The 26,987-nt window shown below is 38.0% G+C and overlaps 2 protein-coding genes across 2 annotated transcripts in view; one reads left to right on the top strand and one right to left on the bottom strand.

Annotated features, from left to right (window-relative positions):
• nonC (serine/threonine-protein kinase Smg1) overlaps positions 1-26,987 on the top strand; it is a 148,446-nt gene that overhangs the window by 12,076 nt on the left and 109,383 nt on the right. The gene's annotated exons all lie outside the window — the stretch shown is intronic.
• On the bottom strand, positions 1,313-25,257 carry mAChR-C (muscarinic Acetylcholine Receptor, C-type). Its single transcript, XM_034975148.2, has 5 exons — positions 25,047-25,257; positions 7,528-8,093; positions 6,261-6,420; positions 5,532-5,702; positions 1,313-4,153 (listed from the first exon to the last, which is right to left on the bottom strand). The coding sequence occupies exons 2-5, from the start codon at positions 7,908-7,910 to the stop codon at positions 3,650-3,652; spliced, it is 1,218 nt and encodes a 405-aa protein (XP_034831039.1). The 5' UTR covers positions 7,911-8,093; positions 25,047-25,257; the 3' UTR covers positions 1,313-3,649.

Genomic DNA, 26,987 nt, shown 5'->3' with positions numbered 1-26,987 from the left:
TCTCGGAAGCAATTTCATATGCTACTAAGATAGGACTAAGAAAGTTCGTTATCTTAACGGACAGCAAAAGTGCATTGCAGCATATAGCTCGATGCGCCTCCTCTGGTGTAAGAGGTGTTTCGATAGCATATGATATTATTAGGAAATTCCTACAGCTTTCTAGCAGTGGTTTGTCTATGAGATTGCAATGGGTTCCGGCTCATACCGATGTGAGAGGTAACGAGGAGGTCGATAGAGTAGCCAAATGTGCTACTTTATCGGGAACTGAAGTATTTGTTATTCCAGATCACACAGAAGTACTATTAGAATATAAATTACAGATCTATAATAATTGGAAAAAATATTTTAACGAAACATCAATATCAAAGGGAGTATGGTACAAAACAATACAAAAGGAACCTCCTCGTATACCTTGGTTTGCTAATGTTAAGTTGCGTAGAAAATTGGTAGTGGTAGCTCTCAGACTACGTTCCGGGCACACTCCACTAAATAGCTTTAAATATTTAATGAAGAAGGTAGACTCAAAAAATTGTTCAACTTGTGGTTTAATAGAAGATACCCACCATCTATTGGTGGAGTGTGTGCGGAGTGAAGAAATGCGAGCCGCAATGATGACTCGGTTTTGCCTTAATTTATCGGATGTGGGTATTTTCCAAAGCGTTCTCGCGGTGCCTTTTTCCACGGCCGCGAGAGCTCTTTTTAAATTTATTTTAGGGATAATAGAAACGTAAGAATATTATGTAAGTACTAAGTTAAATTAGAGAGAAGTGTGATTGGGGTACTATGGATCTGACATAGTCACGTGGTGATTGAAAGATCCCAAAAAATTTAGAATAAAAAAAAAAAAAAAAACCTTGAAACTATAAAAATCTTACCTAATGATTTCCATAGTCGTTCGTCATTTATCCCTTACCATCGGGTGATATCGTAGCAGTGTCAATGCAAAAAAACAAAAGAAATGCTTAAAATAATAAATTTGGTGCGCAGAGTGCGGGACAGCCCCAACACCATTCTGCAGATGATTGCAGCCCGACTCGACTGTCCTTATCTTCGGCATTGCTGTGAAAGACATGTTCCAGTACCAATGCCGGAGAGAAGGTACTAGATATTTATTTTTATTTTTATTTATTAATTATTTTATGTATTGGTATTTTACTTTTATTAATTTTAAAGTTGTTATTATGGGTATGATAACCTGAAATAAATCAATTTTATTTATTTTTTTTTTTTTTAAAAGATGCTTTACGACACAACTTAAAGAATGAAGAAGAAAGAAAGAAGAAATGAAAGTCACACCCACAATAATATTACTTTAAATATCTTTAAATATACTTTTTATTTTACACAAACATTTTAGTAAGTACCTATAATTTTTAATTTTTAATTTTTAAAACATCTCATAGATGACAGATATATCTTTAATTCTTACATTAAAAAAAATTATACTGCAGACTAAATAATAAAAAAAATTCTTTTAAAAAATGAACAATAAAGCTTTCATAAAACTTGAGCGTAGACTTGAACAGGCAGGTACCTATAATACACTAGTTTAGAATTAAAGAAATGGTCGAACATGTAAACGAAGTATTTCAAAATATATAGGCGTCAGGGTTTGAAAAAACCGGTTAATAAAAACAAAACAAGTTTAATTACCGCTGAGGCGCCATTGAGACCCGAGCCGTTACGTGAGGGTCTTAAGATAGCCGATGACGGTAATCATCAATACACACGTGTATCATACGACGTTTTTCAACACACTTGTGAAGAAAATAATACTAAAAATAATTAAACACGTACAAGTTGAAATTTTCTATTTAAATACGAAGTTGCATGAAATGAGCAAACAATAGGTACATTACTTTATTTGTACTATTGAACACAATCCTTTTTGTATGAAACTTTTTAAGATCAAAGCAACTCAACCAATAAAATAAAATAAAAACTCTATAACTCACTTGTGAATTAATAGCAATAAAAAAGTCACAGTTTGATTATAGGTGTCATTATGTGCCTAATTACGGTGAAATTAGAGCCACTTTATGAGCAAGTGTGTTGTAAAACTGTTTGTTTTAATTAGACATGTTTAAAATACCTGTTTTAAACATTTGTTTAAATGCCAACCCTGACAAGAATCTATTAGCGGGTATATTCCATGTCTCCACCCTAAAACAGCCACCCTACGCTCTACAGTGGTGTATACTCGCAAACGTTGGACTATAGTAATAAAAAAACCTCGAAAAAATCGATACATAAAAAAAAGAAACGGGCCGAATTGAGAACCACCTCCTTTTTGGAAGTCGGTTAATGATGTGATGTTTTGTATAGCGGTATAGTTTATGGGGGCTAGAATTCATTATTAAAGAGAATAATTCAACAAAAATCATGAGTTTTCTTTATTTGTAACATGAATAATTACAGCGTGACGTAAAAATTTAACATCACGCTGTACGGAAGGCGACCAATGACGTCACAAGGCGATACAGGATAAATATTTTTCAAATTCAAACATAATAAAATCGGTTGAGCCGTTGAGTTACTACTCAACGAATAAACAAACAAACAAGCGGACATAGGAACGGTCACATAAACCTCCTTTGGACTTCGCCGCAGTCGGGTAAAAATAGAGTAGGTACCTAATTTCTGCGGGAAAAATATTTTTAGTTATGTAAACAATCTTTTCATAAAACAGTCCAAGACCCTATTCTTCATCCAGGGTGGATAGTTAGAGGGATACATGTTTCCGAGTATACACCCTAGGGTAGCTGTTTTTGGGTGGATATGCGGAATAAGCCTTAGACGGTAGGTTCTGCTGCTGACTAGCGGATTTCGTAATCGCTTGGATCTAGTTTTTAATGGATTTCCCTCAATCTTCTTTTTATTTATTATAGAGAGAGCCTACTCGTACATGGTAAATCTGACAACAAAGCCTATCGTCTAAGATACACCTTATACTATATAATATCTATAATACATAGTTTTATTCAGTTTTGAGTTTGTAATTTGATTTAAAAATAGTTTTATTTATACTTACAAAAATATGACTACTTAATATCTGATTCATTATTTTATTGATAAAATAATTAATTAAGTATTATAATCTAACAGTATGATAAATAGGACATAACTAGCAAATCCCAGTTGGTTTGCTAGCAAGTAAATAAAAGAATTAATAGTTCACGCTGGAATTATTATTAGTTATCAATAAAACATTAATCAGATATTACTTCTCAGTGTTCTATATACTTTAAATATACTTGTTTACATGTTTTTCCTTTTCAAACAAATGTACGATAATAATGGACTATCCTAGCTGTAGTACTGTCAGCTGTATTCTTGAGCATCGGACATGTAAAGCGCCGGAAACACATTGGCCCAACGCGCTTACCCGCTGAATTTTCATACAAACATCAAAGAATATCTTGCCGCATTACGCGAGCAGCATTTCCTCATTGCATGGCACTCCGCATTGGGCCATTGTGCACATAGCCTTATCAGCAGCGATTTTCGACAAGTTTAAGTTAGTGTCAACTCTACAGCTAGACTAGGCACTTTTAAATGCGATAGGGTACCTACTCACTAACAACTTTAAACTCTAGAAGCGTTTCACGTTTCCCACTGAACGTCAGTATTGTTAATGGCAACTGTAACACTACACTGCGTCAGGCGTTCGTGCTGCAGGCCTGTGCACGGGGGTCGGCCCGTCTGGAGCGTAGGAGGGGTTGCTATCACCCCTTTCCTGTTCCGCGTATCCAGCGTTCTCAATGATGCGACATCTTGCCGTATCCGTTTCGCGTTCGACGTAGATCAAACGAGCGGGCCTTCCTCCTAGAGTGGACAGACCGGTCGGTGTCCGAGTGATGGAACCCTCGCGCAGAGCCACAGATCCACGTTTCCTCTCCGGTGCAGGAGATCCTCTGTACTCCGAAGTATCAGGCCTCTTGCATCTTAGCAATTTCGCAAATGCTGCTCTGAAGCCAGCGTTCTTCCACGCGTATATCAAAGGATTAATTCCGGAGTTGGACATAGCGAGGGATGAAGTCAGGCGGTATGCGATGGGGTTGTGCAGGGGTGCTATGGGCAGTGTCTGAGCGCATGCTACCACCACGAACGGCATCCAGCAGATTGAGAACGAACCTAATACGAGCAGGACCACCTGAAATGAAATTAAAGAAAAATTATGGGGTAAATTTCGGTAATAGTTATTGGTAGTTACAAGAGATAAAATCTAATTGCAATATCATTAACAGTTCTCTATCTCCGAATTGCAGTTTCCATTATATTATGCATCTTAATTTTGAGATATTCAGTTTATTTTCTATTTATATTATTAGCAATAAGGACTGGCGTACAGACGTAGCTATTTCGTTTCAAATGTGCCAGGAATCAGAGCCCTTCGCGATTATTAGTAGTGATACTGGCGACCCCTTACTTTAGGGACGCCAACCCTAACGAATTGCAAGGGTGAAACGACGTCTGGGGAAAAGGGAAACATGAAAACATAAAAAATGACGCATGTTTTCGGGAAAGAGCAGAATAATTTTCTAACCAGTAAGAAAACACATAACTTTAAACTTAATTCAACTCTTACAGCCGTACTCAGAGTCGTTTAACCGTTACTTTAAGATTGAGATAAAATGAGACAGATTTAGGTGAGAGATATAGCTCTGTCTCGTTTTAACTCAATCTTAAGTGACGATTAAACAACTCTGAGTACGGCTGTAAGTATTCTTTATATTGCAATAGATAAAAAGTCTTTTGAATCCTCAAAGAAATATGGTTATTAAAACCACCTGGACATATTCATACTTTATTTCATTCCCAAAATTCACATAATACCAAATATAACAAGTCATTTCCGTAACTAGTCCATAATATTAGGTTAGTTTTTAGGAAACTTGTAACTGCCTTTCTGCAACACAGGTTTTTTCCTAGTGCAGAGGGTAGGAAACTCGTTCTCTTACCTATAATTTTAGTATAATATTAGATATAATATATTAAGTCCTTAGTTTTTAAAAAACTTGTAACTGCCTTCTGCAATACAGGGTTTTCCTAGTGCAGAGGGTAGGAAACTTGTTTCTTGTGCCTAAATTCTAAATTCAAAATAAATTATTCTTATTCTTATTCTTATTATTCTTATATACTTCTTAGACAGAATCAGTAAGAAACTCTGAGGCTGTTCTCAAAATTAATTAAAGAAGTAAGATGCCTCCAGCGCACATTCAGAGTTCAGAAGTGGGATGGGTCCTTAAATCCCATGTATTTATTTATATTACTAGCTAATGCCCACGACTTCGTTCGCGTGGAATTAGGTTATTAAAAAATTCCGTGGGAACTCTTTGATTTTTTCGGGGTAAAAAGTAGCCTGTCACTCTCCAGGTCTTTCTATACCCATGCAAAAAATCACGTCAATCCGTTGCTTCGTTCCGACGGCATTCATTGAAGGACAAACCAACAAACAAACATACTTTCGCATTTATATAGGTAGTGATGATGATGAGTTAGTCATAATAGAGTTTGAAGTATGATGGTACCTGAATGCTCTTCCAATCGTTGGCGCCAGTGGGGCAGCACGTGTTGGCGCGCATGCGGCGCGCGTGGCACGTGGCCTCGCGCCATATCCGCCAGTACAGGATGAACATCACCATCCAGATGAGCGAGAACATTGGCGCCAGGATGGTAGTCGTGTACGTCTTCGGCACCACCTGGAATGTACACACAATAACAAATTAATGTACGCATCACACGGGATGATCTAAGGGTGCTAACGATACCACAAAAAAAAAAAAAAACTTTTAAAATTACTTGTTAACATGTCTGTAACCTTTAAAATAAGCTATAGCACGTAGTGATGGTTTGGATACTTATCACTTTCATTATAATCAGGCTATGCGTCACTCAGTCATATTTTAGTTTTATTAATGCAACGGGCGCAGTATTGCTATATAGCTATTATACGACTTATTATTATCATATTATATTATTTACTCTCACGCCCGTGTACAAAATAGATACATATAAAAGCCAAAAGAAATATAATATATTTACATACATAAAAATTATACATACATACATATTTGTACCGGGCGGAGGATTACACCCCGGCAGGGGAGACCTAACGGCCGGGGGTCAGGGCGACAGGTGAAGAAATCGGCGGACTATCCTAGCCGAGTCCAGCAAGACCGCTTTTTGCATCCTGGCTGCGAGCGAACTGCCACGGAACCCCAGTCATTATTAGTATTATAATGATGTAAATTACGTACCTCGTTCATCTCGCAAGCCACTCCGTCCCGCCATTCGTTCCAGAACACCGGTATGCAGCTGATGCACACCGCCACAGACCATGTAGCACTCATGAGCAGCCGCGTCACCAGCTTAGTCATATACCGGCTGTAATGCAGCGGGTGCACTATCGCTATGTACCTGTTATACGACAAGAGGTTTATGTCTGTTGCCAATCTATTATGGGTATAGGTAAGCAGACCTAGTTTAGATGAAGAATAGTGCCGATTCTGTGATATCTCTCTAAACTAAATTTAGAGTATCTGCATCTTTTTCTTTTTAATATTTCTAAAAAAGGACAGAACATGAATTTTACATTTAAAGACTCTAAATTTTAATGCACGCTACAAATTCGCAAATAGGTTCGCGACTGGCAGCTAAAGTCACGAGTTTTGACGGCTCTAAATTAAATTTAAAACTCTCAAACTGTGTCTGTCGTTTTCATATTACATTTTTAAGAAGAGGACGCGAACACTCTAAAATGAAGGTGTGCTCAGAATCAGTACCAATCATGTTCTTATTACAATGTTAACAATTTCAGTATAAGGCACAGACCACTTTTAGTAGACTGTGGACGTGGTATATTGAGATTGCATAGAACAGATTTTCTACATAAAATGTTTCTTGGAAAAGGTCCTAAATACATAATATTAATATTCAAGCCAAGGTGAATCAACTACTTAGTTTTTACCAAATTATAAAAATGAAAGACTATAGGACAGTTTGTGCTTAAGTATTGATTTTGAGTTCACATAGCGTGATCCGATACAGCTGTACAATTTATTTGCGTGTATTTTCAAGCCGTGTTGTATTGTATTTTTACTTCGGGTAAAACGGTACAAACGAACTTCTGACGAACTGTCTTAGTTTTCCCATTTTATATAACCAGTGAGTGGGGTGGGGTGAATGCATTTTTTTTAAATAGAGATATCAAGCAAACGACCTTGCGGGTCACCTGATGTTAAGTGATTACCGCCGCCCATAAACATTTTCAGCACCAGAGGAACCGCCGATGCGTTGCCGGCCTTTTAGGAATTTGTTGGTCCGCCCCTTGAATAACCCCATGTTGTAATCTAAAGGGAATACCGCCGAAGGGAGTTGATTCCACAGTTTGCATGTGCGTGGAAAAAAGGATCTGGCACAACGGGTGGTCGAAGTGCTCCAGAAACTCAGGTGGTGAGGGTGGAATTGATTGCGGTGGCGTGCGGTGCGGTTGTAGAAAAGCATGATGTTGTTCGGTATTCTTACCTGTCTACAGCGATCGCGATGATGTTGTAAATGGATGCGAGGCACGCGAGTATTATGAGTATGAACCGCATCAGGCACGACCATTTGATCTGCCCGAAGTCGTCGTCTATGTAGAACACCAGGTGGTAGGGCAGCGTGAGACCCACCATCAGGTCGGATATGGCCAGGTTTAGCACGAACTGGTTGGAGACGAGGGAGGATAGGCGGCGGCTCATCGTGACGGCGAAGATGGTGAGGGTGTTGCCGCTGACGATGAGCAGCATGAGCGCGCCGTCCACGATGCTCCATGCCCAGTAGTTGTACAAGTCCGAGTGGTCCGCCGCCCTGGTGGAGTTCCACCGGTCAGTCCACTCCTCGCTACCATTCCCCAGAACAACGTCCATACCATCGCTGGGCACGGCCGCCGGCGACCCCCAGCCCGACTGATTCGACGTCGTGGTCGAACCTTACACGCACATTGTCCCAAGTTTTAATATCACTCGCGTTTTGAAAGCACTCACATTTATGACTATGGTCTCTTTGAACATTTTCAGTAACAACTGTCTCATTTTAGATGTTTACAGCACCTGCAACAAATGATTTGCGTTATTGAAGGCTCAAAATAATAGTGTTTATATTTTAACTGAATAGGCCGTGGCAAGCGTGGCTCCACCTTAGGCTGCATCATCATTTACTTGCAGTTGTGATTGCAGCCAAGCGCTAGTCTATAAATAAAATAAAATAAAAATCGGTCGTGTGCGAGTCGCACTTGCACTCGAATGGTTCCGTAATCCGTACCAACTATCATCGTTCAAGAAATAACACTTTTTAATGTTTTTAAATGCTCATGGCAGCCATTTCGTAATTTTTCTTAGATATTTGATGTTATAGCGGCAATAAAAATATAAGTTCTGTGAAAATTTCAACTCTGACAGACAGATAGACGGACGGACAGCAGAGGCTTAGTAATAGGGTCGTTGGCACCCTTCGGGTATGGAATCCTAAAACTGTAGATTTGCCTAAGACTGATCTAAATCCTGACAATTAATTGCTTCATTAAAACAAACAGCAAAACAATTTCTTGAACATATACACTCTGTTGGTTTTACAGTATAATGAGGGATGGTATACTCGTTACATACAATAAAAACTGGCCAAGTGAGAGACTCATGCATCGAGAGGGTTCCGTACTGCAGACCCATTTTTTTGACATTTTGCGCGATAAATTAAAAAAAACTGCTTAAAAGTATGTTTTAGAATGTACTGGTAAAGCTATTTCATATGATACCCCACTTGGTATAGTAATCTTACTTTCAAAGTAAGATTACTATACCAAAGAATATAAGAATACTATTATGTGTTTATGAACACATTTTTATTATGATGTAATCACTAGTTCACGATTTTCAGATTTTTCCCTAAATTTGTGCTATAAGACATTGCTGCCTGCCAAATTTCATGATACTAGGTCAACGGGAAGTACCCTATAGGTTTTGATTCCCTTGACGGGTCTTGACAGACAGACAACGAATTGATCCTATAAGGGTTCCTTTTTCTCTGGAGATGTGGAACCCTAATAAAGTATGAAGGTTCGACTACATACCGAGAATGTCTATAACTTTGATTGCTTGGGGAGGAATAAATTTATTACAAGTTGAAGGTTACCTCCCCCGAGGATCCATATATCGATGACTTATTAGCGAGCATCGTAAAAGCGTTACTGACTTGTCGATGATAACATTTTTACTAAAGGATTAAAATAGATGAACATAGGAGTTTATAAATAGGCTAGTAGGCAACCTTTATGATTGCATAAGAATTATTTGATTTTAGAATATAATAAATAAATAACTCACTTTTGTCATGTAGATTTGAAACATGAAAATGACCAATTTTGAATTGCTACGTTAATTTATTGGTTTAATTTATTACTCTTGGATATGAAGCACACCGGCAATAAGCTCGAGTTAATTACAATGGGGGATGTCAAACAGAATTTTGATTAATTCAAATTGAACGGAGGCTTTTGACTGGTCCATTCAATCATCGTGATGTCGCAACAGAACTGGCACTGGTCAGGGCAGAGCAACTTAGTACCAATTATTATTTACGGATGATATCAAGTCAACAGTTATCCTTGAAGTGGGACATAGAACAGAATAACTAAAATACCCTTAATAGTAGATTATTTAACATGGGGGTAATGTAATGTCTGACGTCACAGGCGCCGGGATAAATCCGAAACAAGGATTTTGTAGAGTAACTCCCGAGCGTAGCGAGGGCACGCGAGGGTGTTGAATTTAGAATCCTGAGTGAAGCGCGGGGTTTAGGGGCGCCTAAGACTAAGGGTGAGATCTATAGAGCGCACTCTGACTTAGCTTAGACTTAATATAGAGTTAAAACGAGACAGAGCTATATCTCTCACATAAATCTGTCTCGTTTTAACTCAATCTTAAGTCTGAGCAAAGTCAAAGTGTGCTCAATAGATCTCAGCCTAAGACAGTATTACCCCCACTCTACTTTTCAGTTTTCACACCTCATGAAACAATAAAATCAAAATCTTCGTATGCTTGCCGTTACAGCAAGTGGTATTTAATTGCTTAAAACCCACATACCTAACCTGACCTAACTCCGAAAAGATAGAAGCGCGTGCCCGGAATCGAACTCTGACCTCCTGACCAGGACGTGGACATCTTAACCACTAGGCTATAACGGCTCATTTAAGTTAGTGACAGTTAATTTACCTGTTTTTAAAAAAATTTAGATACAAGTTAGCCTTTGACTGCAATCTCACCTGGTGGTAAGTGACGGTCTAAGATGGAAGCGGGCTAACCTGGAAGGGGTTTTATTAAACCCACACCCCTTTAGTTTCTACACGGCATCGTACTGGAACGCTAAATCGCTTGGTGGCACGACTTTTGTACATAGCACTAGTGTGAAGTAATATGAAAATACGCACTGATTTGAGAATCTGATGACGGCTAAATGCTTAAAATAAACACATGGAAAACCTAATACAACAGAAAGTGTAGATAACTATCCTTATGTATTTGATTTTTATTTTAGAGACACAAACAATAATATTGAATAGGCACACAATACACATCCGTTCCGCTCAGTAAGAAAATAGTCGATTTCATTCGTGATAGGAATCGATCAGCCGCGACTTGCAACTCAAGGTTTGGGTTGGTCCCTGAACTCCTCAAGGTTTAGATCGTTTATAAATGTAGAGGGATTATACACCGCCCCTTCCCCCCCGCTACCCCTTCCGCTTTCTTTAATTTTTATAATATCCTCTACCCTAAGGTTGCCTGGAAGAGATCGCTATTTTAGCGATAAGGCCGCCTATTGTACATGCTGTATTTGTTATATGTCTATTGTTTTGTTTTGGTGTACAATAAAGCATATTTTACTTTACTTTTACCGGTTGGTAGTTTTAATTAAGCTCGTACAAGAACAATTGGGTAAAACATCTATAGGTTTTGGCATTTTCTGGCTTTTCTAATAGGTACCTACTACGTTTTACTTGACAACGAAAGTTTGGCTACATCTTTTGATTCTTATAAAAAACTAGATGATTCCCGCGACTTCCGCGTGGATTTAGGTTTCTATATAAAATCCTGTGGAAACTTTAATTTTTCGGTACAAAAAGTAGCCTTTGTTTGTCCCCGAGATGCAAGCTATCTTTCGTTAAAATCCGTTAAACTGATACTCCGTGAAAAGATAGCAGACGGACAGACACACTTTGCATTTATAATATTAGTATGGAATATGTATGTATTGATGGGATTGATTACGACTTCCGGTTATTATTCTTTTTCAAAATATCATCATCATCATGATCAACCCATCGCCGCGCCGGCTCACTACAGAGCACGGGTCTCCTCTCAGAGTGAGAAGGGTTTTGCCACAGTCTACCACGCTGGCCATGTGCGGATTGGTAGACTTCACATATCTTTGAGAACATTATGTAGAACTCTCAGGCATGCAGGTTTCCTCACGATGTTTTCCTTCAGCGTTAAAGCAAGTGATATTTAATTAATTAAAACGCACATAACTCCGAAAAGTTAGAGGATCGAACCCCCGACCTCCGATTATAAGGCGGACATCCTAACCACTAGGCTATCACAGCTTTTCAAAATATACATGAAAATATCTACATAGCTACGTAGAAATCCAAGAGTGATAAGTTATTTAAAACAGTTCTGTAGCCTAATTAGATTATGGCTAGGCACTAGATGTCTGAGAGTACAAGTCTGAATACATATATATTATTATTTCATTTACAAATAAAACGAGCACTCACAAAATGTACGCGAGATCCTAATATGTCATGCACGAGCGACTACCTATATGAATTTTTAACCTAAGGCAGTGTTCCGGCCGCCGACGATGAACGAGAAACGAGTACAACTAGAAATTTTAGAGTCTTGCCTCATTTACACGAGTGACCAATTACGTTTCTAGCAATTATCGCGAGCTTCAGGAAACTCGTGAACAATTAAAACCAAGTGTTCAGGAAGTATCGTTAAACGAAATCGTTTAGTGTACTGGAGCAAATGATTACTTCAAAACGATTTACAACAAGTAGTCAATAGATAGTGTCAACCGAGGTGTCAACTGTCAACTGTCAACACTGTGGAAGGTGGTAGAATTTCACGCGATTGAATTGGGCATTTTCCTACTTTTGAATTTGATAAATATTATTACTTTATTATAAACTAGGATAAAAATAATGACGTACGCTGAAAAAAAAAATTAAAATCCAACAAAGATTTATAAAGTTACAGGCATTTTAATTTCGGAGTGGGAGGGTCTTCTATCTCTTTCTCGCAAAAGTTAGTTAGTTCTTTCAGTTTACGTCATTATTTTTATCCTAGTCTAAATATATAAAAGGAAAATGTGACTGACTGACTGACTGATCTATCAACGCACAGCTCAAAGTTACTGGACGAATCGGGCTGAAATTTTGTATGCAGATAGCTATTATGACGTAGGCATCCACTAAGAAAGGATTTTAGAAAATTCAACCCCTAAAATAGGGGTTTGAAATTTGTGTAATCTACGCGGACGAAGTCGCGAGCATAAGCTAGTTTATAATAAAGTAATAAAAAAATTGTAGTATTGTAGTAAACCCAATTATTAAGTAAAAGCAAAGTTAAAGTCACTCTTCTCTCTTCTCTTCTCTTCGTTACTACGTTTCCAATTATTGTCAAGATTACATTAATTCGACTTGTTGATTCAACTCAAAGAGCCAAACAGGAGAGGGCTACAAACAGTAAACAAGATGTTTGTTCTACAAAACCATAATATTGTTGTATAATTTGCATGGTTTGGGAAAGGATTTTTGTTATGGGTCCTTCTTTGCCTGAACAAAACGATTTTATTATTATTAGGAAAATATTTTTATAAATAGGTAGGTACCTACTTACTTGATATTTACCACTCTTTTAATTTTTTTTTGGAAAATTGAGTAGCCTTGGCCTAGACTATTTTATCTGACTAGGGCCACATAGACGATGGTCTATGTGATTATTGTTTTAGATACAACGCACATTTAGGTTAGAAAATGAAACTCAGGGTGAACAGGGAATGATCTTAAAAAACTTTCGACTTTGAAACACTTAAATGGCTTGTCCCCTGTCTATTTATCACTGGTAGCTATATATTATGTTGGATGTTGCTATAGTCTGATTTTTAATTCGGTGGAGAATTCTGACAGTTGTCATTTTATACATTGGGGGAGTTGTTTATATGAAAAACATTGTGACCAACTGAAGTTCGATTTTTACACCAAATTCGCCTAAATCCCTGTCAACATATTTAGTAATTTATGTAGGTAAGTGCCGAAACCTAAAACCTAAATCCACGCGTACGAAGTCGCGGCATCAGTTACTTAAAGACTAAATTAAAAACTATGATGCCCCCGGCTTCGTCCGTGTGGATTCATTTTTAAATCCCGTGGGAACTTAATTTTCCGGGATAAAATATACCCCCTGTCTCTAGGGTGCTACTTCTGTGCCAAATTTAATAATAATTCATTTATTGCATAATTGTCAGTATAATAAGATGTTACATAAATTATTTACTCAAAATTCATTTAGTTTACCTATAATATTAGTATGGATAATTTGCCTTTAGGTAATGTGGTTTCGTGACTGCCCAATGCCCATGATCTCACGGGTTAGCGGCATTTTGATACAAACATAAAGCGGCACTCTTGACTAGTCACTTTTAATCAACTATGGTTACTAATCTTAATTGTTGATGACGATCTGTGTGCTTCCTGATTGTTGTAGTTTCAACCGAAGTGGTTGGTCAAAAGTGATTTATTTTCATTTGTATTTTGCAACTCGGAATTCCTTATGATGAGATGAGAGGAATTGGGTATTTTCGTACTTTTGAATTTGATAAATATTATTACTTTATTATAAACTAGGATAAAAATAATGACGTACGCTGAAAAAAATATCAAAATCCAACAAAGATTTACAAAGTTACAGGCATTTTAATTTTGGAGTGGGAGGGTCTTCTATCCCTTTCTCGCAAAACGAAAATTTGTATGAAACCGCACGAAGCTACTATGGCATTAGTAAGGTGTGACGTCAAAATTCTATATCGCTATCTCTGTCTAATCTTATAAAGTAATAAAAAAATTGTAGTTGAATACCCAAAAGTGTTTGGATTTTGGAAATTTTAGTGCACATTTTAGTCAAAATGGCATTATCGGTAGTATCGGTACTATGTGCTTTACGTGGCGGATATAGAGATCAATGTGCTATGTAAATTAAGAATTTCGCTTCAAGAAGAAACAAGGATTAATAGAAACGGGATCTTTAAAAAAAAAATCCATGACGAAGTCGCGGGAAAAATTCGTCGTATACAACTTTAGAACAAGAGGTGTTCATAACAAATTCATGTCGGTACGAGGTACGCGATTGGTTGATTCTCGCCGGAGGTTCAGGGGTGACGGAGGCATTACAGATTCATGGGCCTCAAAGGCCTTTCACGTCCAACTCGCTAAGGTAGGCTGGAGGTTACTTTGAGCGATTTGATCGAAACGCAGGATCTAAATATTTAAGTACACTTCTACAAACAAAAACAAAGCCAACACCTTATGTTACAGACAAATAGAAAATTCCCTTTAGATATTGTGCCTAATTCTGTTGTACCTAATATCTAAACTAAACTAAAGTTTGAGATCTATCGGTCGAAATTAACAATCTTATCTGCAGTCTATTGATACGTTACTTAGGAACATCAATTTTGTCAAAAATTGTTACTTATTGACATATGTTTTATTTTATTTTTGATTTATTGGACACACAACGCAGATTATGACAATAATAACTGAGTAATACAAGCCATGACTTATAAAACTAGTCACTCTCCAAAAAAAAAGTGTGTACTAAAACATCATCATCATCATCAACCGATAGACGTCCACTGCTGATGATGATGATGGCACCCTTTGGGTCTGAAACCCTAAAAACATATCTACATGCAATTTGCTATACTGGATGTAGTCGTAACAGCAAATGTTGTTACTAAGATAAAGTTCGCTGAAACTCGAAACAAGATTCGATACGAAATTAGTTTAGCGATTGTGGAAACTTCTCGAGAGCAATAAATTAGCTTCGATTATTGCGATTTTGGCAAACTCGATATTATCGGGCGAGTTATTACGAGATTATAAACAAAAGGTACAGTATTAATATAATTGAAATGATTACTATTATATTACTAGCTGGTTTCGCGTTCTTCGTTCGCGTGGAATTAGGTTTTTTAAAAAACCCGTGGGAACTCTTTAATTTGCCAGGATAAAAAGTAGCCTCTGTCACGTCAATCCGTTGCACCGTTGCGACGTGATTGAAGGACAAACCAACAAACAAACACACTTATACACACATTTTTAATAAGGGTACTGATACGTAAATGAAATGCTTCTTGGCAGATTGTTGATAGGTATATATAGGTACCTACTTGGTATATTAATTAGTTACATTATACATAGGTATATTATTTTGAAATTCCAAAATTAGCATTGACGAAATTCAATGACTAGGTACCTATGTATATTCAAATGTCCAAATAAAATCTGAGTTAGTTTGTGTTTTTAATTTATCTTGAAGGTGACATAGCTCAGTTTTTTACCAAAATGATTAAGTACAGATTAAATCAACATCTACAAAGAGACTCCTTGCTAAATCTGTAGAGAAATCAATTGCAAACATACCTTTAATATATTATAATATCTAGAATTGCTCGTTTTGCTTTATAGGATTAGATGTTTTCAAGAAATCTATTTTCATCGTACATATTAGATTTGAATATATTCGGCTAACTGCATTGAACTGCAAGAACAAAGGAAAGCTTCTATATCGTTTTATTGAGCTGTTGTCTATCGAGACAGTTTTTTTTTTAAAGAATATAGCCATGTTTAAACGACTAATATTCCCCTTTCCTCTCCAACTAAGCGTCAAGCTTGCGCTAGAAGTAGGTATGACAACAACATGATAGTGCAACGGGCGGGGTTTGAACCGTCGACCTTTTTCGGTTTTCAGTCCACTCCTTTACCGGTTGAGCTATTGAGGCTCTTATATTACCCCTTAAGAGTTGAATTTTCAAAAATTCTTTTTTAGCGGACGTCTACATCATGGGTAATAGCTATCTACATGATAAATTTCAGTCCGATCCGTCCAGTAGTTTGAGCTGTGCGTTGATAGATCAGTCAGTCAGTCAGTCACCTTCTCCTTTTATATATTTAGACACACTATTTAGATCATTATACGGGACCTTATTACTAAGCCTCCGCTGTCCGTCTGTCTGAGGGTAAAATGGTCGCACCGACATTTTGGATGTTTTGTTTGAACAATTGGGATCCATGTAGGTATACCCAGTACGCAGTAGGTTGAAATGGCTAACAAATCTGCTATCTTCTTCTAAAGGTCGATGTAAATTAAGGCGGTATCAGGCTAGCGTATTTTTTTGCGCGTATACGGTCGTTTCAGCATACAGCTACATTACACGCTTCAAAAAACCGGACTCGCGTGTACGGGCATATTTCGGCGTGTTCGCTCGAACCGGTGCTGGTGGCACGCGGGGAGGTGTCTCTCGCGGCTCGCGCTTATACGAACTTAGAAGAGCGTCAACGCTCGTACAAGTTGAGCGTGTGCCAAAAGACGCGCCTATACGCGCCTTCTTCTTCATTCTTTCTTCATTCTGGGCTGGTTTCCGCACTTAAACGTTTCCGTCTGTTGTGCGTGGCCTATACGCGCCTACATGCGCTTCTAAAAACGAGCTCATACGCGCGTATAAAACGCTAGTCTGAAACTGCCCTTACATCCTGTTTTTGTTTTGTTATTACATGTTTTGCGCGCACTATAACCCAACGGTGAACTTTTCAGTATTCATTTCATCCTCATATCTGTGTGAAATGTTTTGTACGTACCGTGCGTGAAATTAGTTTGGTCCGAAGAGCATTCATTGTCGACCTTTCGACTTGACGCGGCGTTAGATTATTTTACACCCCCATAAAACGTTATCACCTTTCGGGTTTCAATGTTTACGATCGCGCTGAAATTTCATAACATGGAAATAACCGTTCCCACAATGCTCTGTGTACAATGCTCTGTTTGCTTTACAAACTTCATGAATGCGATAGTTTGCATCACTGAGTTTTGTGTATTGTGAACCTACTAAATGATTTTTAGCCATAGGTACCTTAGTGGTTTATAATTGTGTTCTTTGTTGATTCTAGCCTGGTTTTTTTATCAGGATGCGTGGCAAATAAAAATGAACCCCTAAATAAGATACCTTCAATTTTATTATTTTAGTCATTTTAGCTCAAGTGTAACAGGATTCAATGAGCTAAGCTTTGAAATTGAACAGATCCTATTAGCTGGTTTCACTCAGTACTCACATCTCTCGCTACGCAATTTCGCACGTCCTTTTTTCTTTAACAAGTGGGCGCTTATACCCATGCAAAAAATCACGTCAATCCGTTGCACCGTTGCGACATGATTGAAGACAAACCAACAAACAAACACACTTTCGCATTTATAATAAGGGTACTGACTACTGATACTATGAAGCGATTCCATCTGTTAAACATATTCATGTTCAACCTCAAATATGTAACGTATACCAACTCTGAAGTGAACTGGAACTCGAAGTCTTGGGAACTATTCATAGTGAGCGCAGGTTTCACACAATGGCGCTTGTTTAAGTTCGCCAAGTTCGTCAATGTGTAACGTGGCCCACATTACATGCTCGTATATTATACTAGGAGTGAATATCTGATTTGTTTGTTTAAAGTTTTCAGTAACTTTGGCGCCAAACATCCCACGTTCGAGGCTTGAATATGTTCAACAATGGAATATTATTCACTCCAAGGAGTGATAAAAAGTTCCTTATCGCTCCTTCCATTTAGATATTTTCACTCCTTCCTATTCACTCCTTCCAATTATATACTGCATATCGAATTTGTTGCTCCAAAGTTATCAACGACCCTAGAGACCCAACGGGGTCCAACAGAACGATGTTACCCCATAAAACGCTATCACAACAAAATACTTCACAAACATAACATTTCCACAAAAGCCGAATCATAATTTATCTTGGCAACTCTAATTGCTTTTGCTATAAAAGCTTTAGGAAACTAAAAGATAACCAGGTATGTTCCTACCTAGCCTCAAGTTTCCAAATGACTTAACTTTCATTAAATTTTCTTCCCCCAAGGGAAATTCCATAGCCATATCATAAAGTAACTACATAAAATTGTTTTGCCTATTAAATAGATGCTATAAAATTATACAACAAAGTGTAGCATGATCTATTCTTTCTACCAGCGGTCCACTACTGAGGACCAGTCTCTTCTCAGAATGAGAAGGGTCACAGTCCACCACGCTGGCCAAGTGCATATTAACAGACTTTACACACTTTTGAGAACATTATGGTGAACTCTCAGACATGCAGGTTTCCTGACAATATTTTGACCAACAAATTTCTTCGCCACTAAAGCAAGATTTTTAATTGCTTATAGTGCACCGAAAAGTTAAAAGTGCTAGCTGGGATTGAACTCCAGATATCCGAATAGAAGGCCACAGTCTTAATCACTAGGCTATCAGCACCCATTTCCTGTGAAATTCCCTTACCTTGATTGCGTTTCAACAGCTTATTTGCAATGCATTCCGAATAGAGTTGCCCGATGGATATCGACTGAAGGAATTTAATTTCTTCGTCGTTTGGACTGTTTGTCCTAACCGGAAGTACGCTCTGATGGCTGAGAGGTTTTATTGCCTTAGTTATTGCCTGTTAGACCGAACTAGCGCATCGGCGCCAATGGCCTACATTCCAGTATAATAAATACTTCTTCTGATTTGCTTGTTATAGGTAGACCAGAATCTCATGAAAAAAACCGGCCGAGTGCGAGTCAGGCTCGCGCAACGAGGGTTCCGTACTACAATCGTATTTTTTTGACATTTTGCACGATAATTCAAAAAGTATGATGCATAAAAATAAATAAAAATCTGTTTTAGAATGTACAGGTGGAGACCTTTCATATGATACCCCACTTGATATAGTTATCTCTCTTCTAAAGTTGAAAATACTAATTATTAGTTCATGACCACAATTTTTTTTTTGTGTGATCTAACCCTAAATTCACGGTTATCAGATTTTTCCCCAAATGTCAGCTATAAGATGTACCTACCTGCCAAATTTCATGATTCTAGGTCAACGGGAAGTACCCTGTAGGTTTCTTGATAGACAGATGGACAGCCAGACAGACAGACAGACAGACAGACAACAAAGTGATCCTATAATGGTTCGGTTTTCCCTTTTGAGGTACGGAACCCTAAAAACCCGGCTGTGTGCTAGTCAGGCTCGCGCAACGAGGGTTCCGTACTACAGTCGTACTTTTTCGACATTTTGCCCGATAATTCAAAAACTATGATGCATAGAAATAAATAAAAATCGGTTTAAGAATGCACAGGTGAAGACCTTTCATATGATACCCCACTTGATATAGTTTAAAATTGAAAATACTAGTTATTAGTTCATGACCACAATTTAATTTTTTTTGTGTGATGTAACCGAAAATTCACGGTTTTCAGATTTTTCCCTTAGTTTCTCGCCTCATAACGCCTTTAATCCTCTTAATTCCTGCTGATCTTGCGAGTATGGATGCCAATAACGCCTCCAAAGTATTCGTTAGTATGGCGTATTTATTATCATTGATACAAATTGCCTTTTCACTAATGGAAATTTATTTTCCTATAAAACTTGGAAATTATCTTTATGTTTATTTTACTGCATGAATGTTACCTTCAGTTAGAGTTATCAGCTAAAAGGTTTTGAACTCATTTTATCAACTGCTAGTTTTTTCTCGCGGCTTCGTCCACTTGGTATGATTTATAGTCACCTACCACCAGTGAAAGAATTTTGAGAATCGGATCATTAGTTCCATCAGCCTGTATGCGTCCACTGCTGGACATAGGCCTTTTCAAGAGGGTGCCACCAAATCGGCCGTTGCCAGTTACTACCCTACCGGAAAAGTCGTGCCGCCAAGCGATTTAGAGTTCCGGTACGATGCCGTGTAGAAACCATAGGGGTAGGAATAGATAACACACTATATACCAGGGGGTAGGTATGGGGTTTAATAAAAACTGCGATACTCCTTCCAGGTTAGCACGCTTCCATTTTAGATTGCATCATCACTTACCACCAGGTGAGATTGCAGTCAAGGGCTAGCTTGTATCTGAATAAAAAAAAAAGGAGGTGGACGTGTACCTCCTAGGTTCTCACCATTTAGCCTTAATGAAACCTATAAAAATAAATCAATTAACCAAAACAAATCAATTAACAAATCAGGTCATCTGCATCGGTCTAGCGGGCTGGTGGTTCCGGAGATTACTAAATCCAAACATTACCTCTTTATAGTATTACTGCCGTACTCAGAGTCGCTTAATCGTTACTTAATTTTAGTTAAAACAAGACAGAGCTATATCTCTCACATAAATCTGTCTCGTTTTAACTCAATCTTAAGAAACGATTAGCGACTCTGAGTGCGGCTGTTAGTGTAGAAAACTAATATCACATTCTTTCCGATCCAATGAATAAAACTACTTGATACAGTTCTACAGGGGAAGTTAGTCGCGAGGAAAGTCGCCGCTATAAATCTCGTAAGGAACAAATTAGAGCTAATCCTAGAAGCTATTCTCTTCGCTTCTAGGAACTATTTTAGCTTTTATAGATATCGTTAACTGACGTCACACAGTAGTATCTAGCTGATAATATCTGGGTAGTCATGACCTTTAGTGATGTTAAATATACTGTGACTAGCTGACCCGTCTTCGCTCGAGAGGAATTTTGAAAACTGACGAGAGGCTGGGATTTCCAAGAAATCTTCCGAGAGAGCTACATTATCACCAAGTGCTTTATATAGGCTATAAATTACGTGAGCAAATTTGCGGGAAAAAGCTAGTTAATTCAGCAGGATGTATGTCAACATAACATAGCCTCAAGTGTTTCAGAAACATTTTAAATTGGGATTCTTCATTAGTTAAACATTTTCAGAACTTTTTGAAAACTCTATTGACAGAGTTTAATAGCTATAGGAAGCCTTTATGTGTGCCTTTTCAAAGAACTGCTCTACGTCATAAGTACCTATTGAAAGATATGGCTAATTATTTTGTTGTACACAATCTTTAAACTAAACTAAAATAAAATGTGACTTGTCAAAATGTATTGCTGTCCCTTTCACAATGCTCCCTGTGGAAAAAGATAGCACTGTTTTAAGTAGCTGAAACTTGGTTATTTCTTCCCACGTGGTGATAGTTTACCAATTTTTGATGTGAATATGATCTAACCTTCAAAACACAATGATAATGATGATATAGATACAACAGTAGCATCTATCTACCAGAGTAACGTTCGAACAAGGCTTAACGATTGTTATCAGATAATAGTGATAATGACCAACAACCAAGCATGTTATCCATTGCACTGGAGGAGCGTATTAATATATTATATGCATTGAGTGATTTGTGGTGCAACGACCCGGTCAAGTGCGAGTCGGACTCGCACGCGAAGGGTTCCGTATCGTCGTAAAAGATGTTTTAACAATAAATTCATGTGCAACACTGCAATTTAATGACAACAGCGCCATCTACATATAAGTGAATTAGTTAAAAAAAAATTGTGATGTAACTACAAATTTACGGTTTTCGGATTTTTTCTTTACTTGTGCTATAAGACCTACCTAGTACTTGCCAAATTTCATGATTCTAGAGAAGAACGCTATAGGTTTTCTGGACAGACACGACGGACAGACAGACAACAAAGTGATCCTATAAGGGTTGCTTTTTTCCTTTTGAGGTTTGGAACCCTAAAAATAGGCCAAGTGCGAGTCAGACTAGCACATGAAGGGTACAAGAAATAACATATTTTTATTTATTTTTTATTTTCATGGCCGTCATTCTGAAATTTGTACTGTTTCTTGTTATAGCGGCAATAGAAAATACACATTCTGTGAAAATTTCAATTCTACCTATTACGAGGTCTACCTCTCTAGACTCTCTAGTCCGTCTCTCTAGACGGACGGGCGTACAGCGGAGGCTTAGTAGTAAGGCCTCGTTGGCACTTAGCACCCTTCGGGCACGGAACCCTAAAATTGATATCATACTCGAGTGAGAGACCGCAATCGTTGTGCGTTAAATAAAACTTAAATAATTAATTTCTCAGTCAGTTATTGATAGAAATTAAAAAAAAAACTGAAAAATTCACTGATTTATTAGTTTTGATCTGTTTAATTCCATTGCGTTACCTAAATATGATTTTAACAACATCTTGAAATATAATTCCCGCAAATTGCTAATGCGCGTGGCCACCATTTTAGTGACGTCAGCACTAGACTGAAGTTTCGAGCTGATGGTATATTTGTCATTTTTATTTCGGCTGTCGTCAAAATAACGTCATTAACTGTTCATGAGACATGGTTCCAGCGCAATAGCAATTTGCGGGACTTATACAAAGTTAAATTGTGGTGAGTTATGTTTAATGTCAGGTTCGATCCAGAAATGAAATGAAATGAAATTAATGAAATGAAATGAAATGAAATAATTTATTTGTGTGAATATGGGAAGACAAGGCGTTCACAATAGAGAGTTGCCAACATATCCAGTCAGGAAACCCTGACGTACAAATGTTTTGATAAAGTAGGCAGTACCAGGCCAGTGAAATGCATTCTAAAGTGGAATCATTAGATCTAATCTCTTGGCCTTCACTGGGAACTGAAACTGCACTATCGGGTGAATTATCTCCCGCGTAGCATCTGGCTCATGTAATAACCATCGATCTGCACCACAAATATTTCATGAAGCTTTCAGCAGCGCGACAAAAGTTGTGGTTATAAGCAGTAGGTCGATTTCGTGAAACCTGCATCAATCATTATTGCAATCTCAATTGTTGTGATTGGCTGAATTTGTGCTATTTTTGTTGCAACAATGCATTGTAGCCAATAGTGAGCGAGCGTCAACCAATCAGAGGTGATTGCGATCGTGACATTGTAGCTGTCATTCTACCGCAATCGCGCAGCAGTAGGGCGATTGTCTAAAACCTGCATCAATCATTATTGCAATCTCAATTGTTGTGATTGGCTGAATTTGTGCTATTTTGGTTGCAACAATGCATTGTAGCCAATAGTGAGCGAGCGTCAACCAATCAGAGGTGATTGCGATCGTGACATTGTAGCTGTCATTCTACCGCAATCGCGCAGCAGTAGGGGGATTGTCTAAAACCTGCATCAATCATTATTACAATCTCAATTGTTCTGATTAGCTGAATTTGTGCGATTCCCGTTGCAACAATGCATTGTAGCCAATAGTGAGCGAGCATCAACCAATCAGAGGTGATTGCGATCGTGACATTGTAGCTGTCAAACAACCGCGGTAGGGCAGCTGGTTAACATAGCCATGATAGCTTAGTAGATAAGGCGTTCGCCTCCTGTTCCGAATGTCGAGGGTTCAATCCCGAGCTACCACCACTAACTTTTTGGAGTTATGTATTTCCCATAATGTACTCAAAGATGTGTGAATTCTACCAATCCGTATTTAGTGGTGGAATATAGCATCAAACGAGTCGCAGAGTGCTGATTCAGGCGGCGCAAGACCGTGGCGTGTGGAAATTATTACAAGAACCCTACTTTAGCTGTGGACGGACGTCTATCAGTTGATAGTGATGATGATAGAAAGCTAGATAACCTTCCTATTTGTTACGAAAGTGTCCAATAGCAGCTCTACTATCTAAATCTCTATAATCCGGGCACGTTCGATCCGCACTGGCTATCATAATCATTTCGCGAATAAGTCCCACCAAGGTCATGCCGCCCCAGATTGCAAGCTTGCAGGCTTTTTGTCATTCCTTAGTTACCATGGTACCACAGCTTAACGAGATACACCATACAGTCGGTCGACGAAAATGTCTAGACAAAGAAATCCAGCAAAGCCAAAGAGGAAGGGAGGGAGGGGAGGGACACTATACCGAGTACCGACCGGTAGAAGTCGGCAAAACATACCTTAATTTATTAAGCTTCGACTATTGTTCTAATTAATGAATAACTACTCATATTGTAAATACGAAAATTCATTTGTTTGTTGGTTTATCGTTACTTTTTATCCCGAGAAATCAAAGAATTCCCACGGGATTTTCAGGAGTTTTAAACCACGCGGACCAAGTCTCGGGCATCACATAAACTATGTCACTACGTATTATATTAAGATTGAATTTGAATTATATGACTATAGTTGAATGTCAACTTATACCGAAGTAGGTTTTCTGTAATAGTATCATTTAATAAATAGTTTGCGACCACTAACACATTTCTAACTGAAATTGAAAATTGAGATAAACTACCTAGTATAATACCTACAGTCCAAATCGAACGGTTACATAAGTGGGGGTGGGGGTGGGGAGTGAAGCCTGCTGAAAGCTTACCGCTTACGTAAGGACCTCTGGAAAGTGGAAGTTTCAGTAGAACCCATTTTAATTCGTTTCATAACGTGATACGGGTCCATGTGGTCGCGACCCCTCGCATTAGCATATTGAATGCATTACCACCCTGACAGCGAGCGGTTGAAATGCATTTGCGGAATGTTACATCTATCTTATCTCACTGTCTGATACACACATAACATCAATATATCGTTTTACTAAATTGAAGAAATGCTATTAAACATGATCGCTAATGTTACAAGAAGAATTAAAAAGTTTCAGTTCGCCAAAATACCTGTTCCCGGCAAATAAACATGTTCATCATAAGATTCGATAAACAAACGTATTTCTTGATTTTATAAAATCTGTAATAGTTCAGTCTCAAGATTACCTGCAGAAACTTTAATTCGAAATTCGCTGAATATTTAACGATTTAAATGACTGGAACGCAACGGTCTCGTTGCGAACTTGATTGCTTCGCAAACACTCGAACGCTCGTGTAGCGGACATTCGGCGCGCGGATTCCTCAATCCAGCATCAATATTTACCACAGCAATGCCATTTGTGCCGACATCGACGGCACAGAACCAATGTACGTCCCGCTAAAACTGTTAACCATCACAACGGATCCCAGAGCATACAACACTGATCGAACATAAAATTCAATGACACTGCGGTAACACTCCAACTTTTTTTCACTTTTTCTACAATTTAGCGAAATGTATTTCGCGTAAACAAGTACACGTCTGTTCAGTTCGGCGGTCGTCAGGCAACTAACGCCGGCTGCGGGTTCCGACGTCTTCCAAACTTGAATTTGGTGAAATTTCAGGCTCCTGTGCCCATTATAGTGTTATAGTGTACGCTGGTGCCAAAGGTCGTAGTTTTCCGCGGAGCGAAGCGAAGGGGAAAGTTTTGTTTGTTTTTGATTTGTTTTCATAGAACTTAGTATTTTCGCACCGTTCTACTTTGTGATTGTGTTCAGTATAGTCGCGGATGTATTGATCTCAATGATAATGCTAAGTCTTTTCATACTTAAAGTAAACTAAGTTTGTATTGACTTTATTTTTCTAATGGTACGTTAAGATTTATTATGATCTATCAAACTCAGCACGTTGGGAAAACTATTTAGGAATCTTTTGTAACCCCCTTCGGAAGGAAGAGGTTCTTAGATAAGGCGATCCGTATTTTTGAATACTTTTTCTATTTTTTTGCCATAGCAACAGTTATTTTGATCTCCTCGTGGAAGCTAGACTAGGTAGTAGACATTGGGTTAGTATCGATCTGAATGTAAATTGTTTCTGCTTCTAGGGCAAATGCTCCATATCCTATTATCTTGATCTTAAATACGGCTGAGACTTGAACCGCTCTAGCTCAGTGGTACGTATATACCTACTCACTACAATAATTTTAGAATTCGGTACTTGGTTAAGTTAATTTAATAATTGAAAGATGACTAAAAAACTAAGTCCGGGTCGAAGCCGGGGTATAATTTTTAGCAAATGATAAAATTTTCAAAATGGCTACCATGAAAATTTTTACAAATTAAAAAGTTTCAATTCTTGTACGACGGTACGGAACCCTTTGTGTCCGAGTCCGACCCCCACTTGACAGCTTTTTATTTATTTTGAACAGTATTCTGCCATTGTAGCAAAGGAATTAGGTTATGATATGCGATCAGTTATTTCAATATCTCGCTAATAATGTTTGGCCCATTTTTGTTCAAGGAAACATTTCACTATTGGGAAGAGTAGGAAACTATTGGTTTTAGCTTAACTGTGATTTATGGTCCTAATATCGCGGTAAACTTCCACAGTGGGCGAGTGTGTGAATGATGGTATAGAACCGGAACTGTAGAGGTGCTACGTGCTACGTGCTACGCTTTTTGGAAAGTCGCTAGCTCCTACCTACTATGTTCGTATAACAAATTGATTAGCATGCTTGTAAATGAATATAAATGTATATAAATTGATAAGAGACTTATAGAGAGAGATAAGTGCTTCCCTGTCCATTTTTAATCTTTTTAGGGTTCCGTATCTACAGAGAAAAAAAGGAACCCCTATAGGATCACTTCGTTGTCTATCTGTCTGTCGTTTCTGTCAAGACCGATCAAAAGAATCAAAACCTATAGGGTACTTCCCGTTGACCTAGAATCATTAAATTTGGCACGTAGCACAGTCTTATAGTACTATTTATTTATTTATATAGTTTATTTATTTTTATGTATCATAGTTTTTGAATTATCCTGCAAAATGTCGAAAAAAAAACGACTGTAGAACGGAACCCTCATTGCGCGAGCCTGACTCGCACTTGGCCGGTTTTTTTTCCTTTTGAGGTCCGGAACCCTAAAAATAAATAGACCCAAAAGCAATTTCGTGTACCAATTCCATTTTAGGCTACATTCTTTCAATGTTTTCAAGGGACAAGTTCTAAAAATATAAAACGACCTTCGATAAACATTGTAAGTTGTATGAGGCATGCTCTTCCGAAAT

The sequence above is a fragment of the Maniola hyperantus genome, chromosome 14 (assembly GCF_902806685.2).
Source record: "Maniola hyperantus chromosome 14, iAphHyp1.2, whole genome shotgun sequence".
Classification (NCBI taxonomy): domain Eukaryota; kingdom Metazoa; phylum Arthropoda; class Insecta; order Lepidoptera; family Nymphalidae; genus Maniola; species Maniola hyperantus.
This window is presented reverse-complemented; position numbering and strand designations above follow the sequence as displayed.

Excerpts from the sequence above, each read along its gene's own strand:
- mAChR-C (XM_034975148.2), bottom strand. The coding sequence starts at position 7,910 with ATGGACGTTGTTCTGGGGAATGGTAGCGAGGAGTGGACTGACCGGTGG. Across the intron at positions 5,703-6,260 it reads TGGCTTGCGAGATGAACGAG|GTGGTGCCGAAGACGTACAC; the intron begins GTACGTAATTTA and ends TGTACATTCCAG. Across the intron at positions 4,154-5,531 it reads ACGATTGGAAGAGCATTCAG|GTGGTCCTGCTCGTATTAGG; the intron begins GTACCATCATAC and ends ATTTCATTTCAG.